At 34.5% G+C, this 6,049-nt stretch overlaps 1 protein-coding gene across 1 annotated transcript; it reads left to right on the plus strand.

Moving 5' to 3' along the window:
• The first annotated feature begins 493 nt into the window (after positions 1–493).
• On the plus strand, positions 494–2,238 carry LOC112590913 (glutamic acid-rich protein-like). Its single transcript, XM_025334525.1, has one exon. The coding sequence runs from the start codon at positions 652–654 to the stop codon at positions 2,005–2,007; it is 1,356 nt and encodes a 451-aa protein (XP_025190310.1). The 5' UTR covers positions 494–651; the 3' UTR covers positions 2,008–2,238.
• The last annotated feature ends 3,811 nt before the right edge of the window (positions 2,239–6,049 follow it).

The following is a 6,049-nucleotide window of genomic DNA, read 5'->3' on the forward strand; positions in this document are numbered from 1 at the left end:
ATAATAATAATGATCACATGCTACGATAGTCGATGAAACGAGCTGGTTTAGAATGACATTATATCTATTATACGGTCCATCGGATGGTCCAAGGCTCGTGCAATGCATCGGCGGACACGATCGTACCCTTGAAGATATCGGTGTAGTTACTATTCGCTTTCCCCCGAAAAGGAAAACGGGTGTATAAACGACACATTATTATAATAATTATTAATATGTGTGTGCGCATTGCTGTAGATATATTACACGCGTAACCTCATACGCGCGACCCTGGAAAACGCGGTGTAGTCGGTGACGGTTGATACGGAGAAAAACCTAGACGTTTGTCCTTGTTACGACTTATGGATGATTTCTCGTTGGGAATTTTCACGATGGATTTCGCAACCGATTCGTTTCAAACCAACGACCAGCGTTGCGCACTGACGGGGGACGTCCGGGATACTTATAAGAAGAAAATCTGACACGCATCGTCAGTACACGTTTAACACCGTTCGGGACAGTTAATATTAAAATAATCGTCCAAAAACGTTTCTTGACTGTTACCAATTATTGTAGTCCGTCGTTTTATTAGTCTTCGGTTGTTTTAACGCACTCGTTTCGTGCATAGTTTAGTAGAAGGTACTTTGGTCGGTACGTTCAACGACCATTGCGATGTTGACTTTGAGGTGTGTCGCCACGATTATTGCCGTGTGGCCACTCCTCGCCATTACTTCCATATCGGTAGTGACTCGACATAAGCGACAATTACAAAACTCATACATAGGTCTGGGTTCTAATGTGGAAATACTTCCGGTCGGTGATACGTCTGGGGTTAGCAGCTCGTACAGTGTAGTGGAAACGTCCAAAGTACCCCGCAGAGAGTATAACACGCACAGAGCAAGAAACACGCAGCGGGACTCGGAACCGGATAATTCAGAGTACCGAGCGTACAACAAGCATCCATCTGCTAGAAGCAGAGGTAATGCCGAAGACATACCGGAACAAAAACCATTCAGATTCCCTGAAGAACGTCGTAAAAAAAAACCACATAAGGCTGGTATTGAAGACGGGGATGAAGACTTAGACTCAATACTGGTGCCTGACCATCGACGATCGGACTTGACACCAGGTAATCGGAAAAAGTACAAGCCCAAGAAGCCACAGAATGATGACACGGACAGAGAGTCACTAGAAGAGACAAAATCGGCACCCAGAAACGTCAAGGAACCAAAACCATTGCCCAAGAACATCAAAGATATTGTAGAAGAACGACCTGCTGAGAGCAAGATCTCCAGTGACCTAAAGGACGAAGGCAGCAGATACATAGGCCACGGATCTGCTGGTTTTGGTGGTGGAAGCGAGTACGACAAGGAAAAGCATTACGACAAGGAACAGGGTCAGAAGTTCTTGGAAGGACACAAATCCGAGGAGGGCGAGAAAGCGGAAAAAGCGTTCAAAAAGGAGGAAGCATATGACAAGAGTCAGAAAGAAGACTATGGAAGTGACGAGAAGAATTCTCAGGTGAGTGAAAAAGCGGGTGAAAAGAAAGGCCACGTGGACCAGGCACAACATTTCGGTGAGGCCTACCATGGCAATCATGGCGAGAAAGGTATCTCAGTGGTGAAAAAAGGCGGCCACAAGAAGGGCAAGAAGACGTCTGGATTCCACAAAGTGCACCACAAGGACGAATATAAGAAGGACGAGGTGTTCTACGATGAGTCACACGATGGTGGTGAACATGAAGAACATAAACATGAACAAGAGAAGCATGCCAAGGAGAAGGGTGGAAGCGAGAAAAAAGGTCACTCTGACACAGGCTATCATGAGAGCCACGGTTCAAAGAAAGCGGAGAGCGATCACGGCAAGAAGTACGAACAAGCTAAGGGTCACAAGTCCGAAGCTGGTGAGCAAGCGCATCATGGCGAACAGTCCGAATTCTCCAAGAAAGGAGGTATTAAAGAAGGTGAGAAGTACGGGCACGCAGACGCGGGCGGCGGTGGCTACTTTGAAAAGGGTGGATACTTCTGACCGGTCAAATTTGACTCCAACGACGGCGGTGGCAGCGGTGTGTAAATACCACGATGACTTCTTATTATAAGTTCGATGATATACTTTGGTGTAACTTAAGGACAATTGTAGGTGTTATAAGTTATCGTCCATAGCAAGTTTACACGAACAAAGTATTTCTTGTTCTAATGTGTATTAATTTAATGTTTTTTTTTTTTTTATTATTATTATTATAATTATTTACTTGTTTTTAGCCGCAATTGTTGTGTTTACTATAATTTGTAAGGTTTTTCATTGAATTTTTATTTTATAAATGTTATGAGTTATGACTTGTGTCATAATAAAAATATTGTTTATTTTTATTGAATTTGAATAATAAAAATAATATATAAAAAAAAAAAAAAAAAATTGGTTCATAATTGAATATGTTATTGTTTTTATTATATTTTAAGTGTACACTAAATACTTTTAAACGCGAACTCTTCATTAATTGAACCTTTAGTCTGTTATGACTCCGTAATTAGTCGCACTTTATTCGCAGCAATAAGTTAATCGTAATAAGTAAAATATTGATAGTACAATTTTCAAAATATTATCAATAATAAATAATAATTATAAAAAAACATTACAAATTCATATTTTTATGAATCATACCAACAAAATTTCGTTCCCGCAACAAAAATCATAATATTTCATGATATTACTATTATTATCTTAATAGCATAATGTTATATTAATATATAAAACTATCGTTCATCACAACAAACATCGTATCAGATGCGGTTGAGTACGTGTAATTTAAAAATATTTATAAGTTGTAAAATTCAATACTTTCATAACCTAACCTATTACCCTTCAAAAATTTCTTGGTATGTATTTTAAGTTCCTCTTAAATACAACTATTATAATATGTATAACATATGGACCTAAAGAATTAATTACATAATATTTAAGTAATCACATTCAATTCATTTATACTTTCTACGATGTCGCTACTGTATGTCGTCGTCTGTGATAAAATAATACTTCAATATTCAATGACTTATTTTAATATAACAATAGAATAATAATATGATGATATATCCAATTATAATAGTGAAATAATGTTTATTACGAGATAATATTATCTTAGTTCTATCCAGCTAGCACAGTAGTTTTGAATTTCTGTGATTGTTTTCATAAAATATACTATTGTTTAGAGTTTAAAAATTATACAAATGTGGCGTGTCAGTCTATGTAAAAGAAAGTCATTGAGAGAGGGGATAAGAAATCAAATCCCATCATTATGCCACTGCTCAGAAGGTACACCTTATCATAAAACGATCACACCTCGCGGACCACTTCTTCGCCGCAATAATCGTAGGTATCAATCAAAATCACGTATATAATAATTCCCGTGTGCTGTGAACCATACGATTCAATAAAATGTAAAGTATATATTTTTAAAATAGAAAACTAAAAACCGTCTATAATACCAATAACAATAATATTAATACGTATCACAATCGAATCAAAAATCGATAAAATTATAATACTACTACACACGTTGCGTCGTTGTGTTGTTATAACATGATGATTGATGATTGATATTGTTATAGTGTTATGAAGTCAATCGTCCGATGACCCGCAATTAGACGATGCACGTTTGCGAGATGGTGTGTATATAAAATCAATTTATTAATTTAAAAGTTTGATTTTTTTATTTTCAAATTTTACATAATAATATGATATGTATTATACGTATGTAGGTACATGTCTTTGCCAATGCTGAGTGTCATAATACAATATAATATACACATCACGTATACACAATTGTACATATTATATTATTAATATTTAGGTACATATACTTAAAGCACAAAAGGACGAAATTTATAGAGTACTGTAGCTTCCAATAATATTGATTAGATAAAACGTGAGACGCAGTTCTCACATACACAAACTATGAACTTAATATCAGTAAAATACCCTTACAAATACAAATTATTATATAAATGCAATATCTATTTTATATCCACATTTATAAAGCAAACTGTCTGTAAAATACGTATAATGTGATAAAAATTACTTTGTCTGGTCATATAGTATATTAATATTATCCTTTATCCATATTTTCTACAGAAAATAAAAGAATTCTCATCACGCAGATAATAAGAACTATTGGAAATATTATACTACAAAAACAAAATTATAATTCATTATTATTATTATTATTATTATTATTTAATTTTATTATTTCATTATGTTTAATTTTTAAATTCTAAAATCCTGAATCTTGGAGGAAGGATTAAGTCTTTCTATTTGTGACGATGATTTATGTTTATTATTTATGTGTTGCATGGGTATCACGTCATACAATAGTTGTCTTTTCGTCTTTGGCATTTTTTTATTTAACGTAATCTGCCTATATGACATTGCGATGATCTTCAATTGAATATTGTGAAGTTTGATTAAAGATATCATGAAACAATGCCATTTCGAAACGATATACACACTTATCAGTTATTAAGTTAAAATTTACAACAAAACTACGTAATAAAGTAATGATAAATTTCCTAAATAATGTAGGTACGTTGTCGTAGATGTATGCCAAGATCGCAAATTTTCACTCGCGGAAGCCGAGTATACCTGAGAGCCCGCGATCGATGTTCATCTCGGCACCGGTTCGATCTCGAGTACGTCTTGTTCTCGTATGCAATATATAATAATAATAATAATGACGAATTAGTGTGTATTTAATCACGTGTGTACAAAAATTAGAATATCGAATTACGTACACTGTTCGTCCAAGCCTTTCAATACACCCCGAGAGTATTATCGTCATCACCGTCGTCATTATTATTGTTTTTCACACACACACACACACACATACACATACACACAAGTGGTAAGTAGTACGTGGTCGACCAAGCATATTATACCTATCCACTGGTTGCACGTGCACTGCTGCAGTGTACCAGGTTGTCTCACGACGAGCACCCACGTGGTGGTTTCTTGAGAGATAGCATGTGTGTGTCTGTGTTTATATCGGTGTGTGTGTGTGTAGCATGGCAGACGTGACCTGTAAAAAAATCGTTCCGTGGCAGACACAAAGGAGACACAGACACGTTATCGGCTCCGTCATCGGGCCGCGCAGTGTTATCGTAATCAAAAACGTGTCTCGACGTCGGTTGTATAGTCGTTCGAGTGTATGTTATAATATAATAATATGTGTGTGTAGGGTATAATGCACACACGTATAACACGCGTATGTATAATAGTACACGATAATAGCCATAGGTAGGTATGATATCGTTATGCGAGCAATAGCTTTCCGACGAGGCGCGTTTGTCTGTACGTCACTGCCGTCGATTCGTCTGCCGTTGATAACGCGATTCAGAGAAATCCTGCAGCAGTAGCAAAAACCGACTATTAGTGTAGCTATATAAAAATTCGCTGTGATCAAAACAGATTAAGATTTCGATTTTAGGTTAAAAAAAAAAATTAAAATTTACATGTGATATCAATATTACACAAAATAATAATTTACGAGTTTATTAAATATTCTCCTTGTATTAACTAGTAAAATAAAAAAAAAATTAGATTTATTTTTGTAAAATAAATCAATAAATATATCAAAATATGATTACTACAGTATTTAATCAATCAAAAAAAAAAAAAAAAAGTAATACATTATTAGGTGCCTATACCTATAAGATAAAAACTTCTAATAACTTCAATAGAACATACATTTATTGTAATATATTAAAAGAAAAAAATTTTATTTTATTTTATTCATAAATGTTGAAAAAAAATTTCAAAAGTAAGTATCAAAACTGAAATCATAATAAAAATCTATTAATTTAATAATGAACATTTGAGTAGTTTTAATTATTTACAAATTATTTGAATATGTTAATGATATTCCCTAACCCTTGAAAACATTCTAAAATATTCAATTAAAACTTTTTCATATACATTTTGTGTGTTGAAAACCAACCATCCACATTGTTTTGCTGAGTGATATAAACATGTAAAAATCTAAAAATCCATGCGTTTGTCCTAGTGTATCGAAACGTTCGAA

This window comes from Melanaphis sacchari, unplaced genomic scaffold, assembly GCF_002803265.2.
Source record: "Melanaphis sacchari strain LSU unplaced genomic scaffold, SCAv2.0 Contig122_pilon_pilon, whole genome shotgun sequence".
NCBI lineage: Eukaryota > Metazoa > Arthropoda > Insecta > Hemiptera > Aphididae > Melanaphis > Melanaphis sacchari.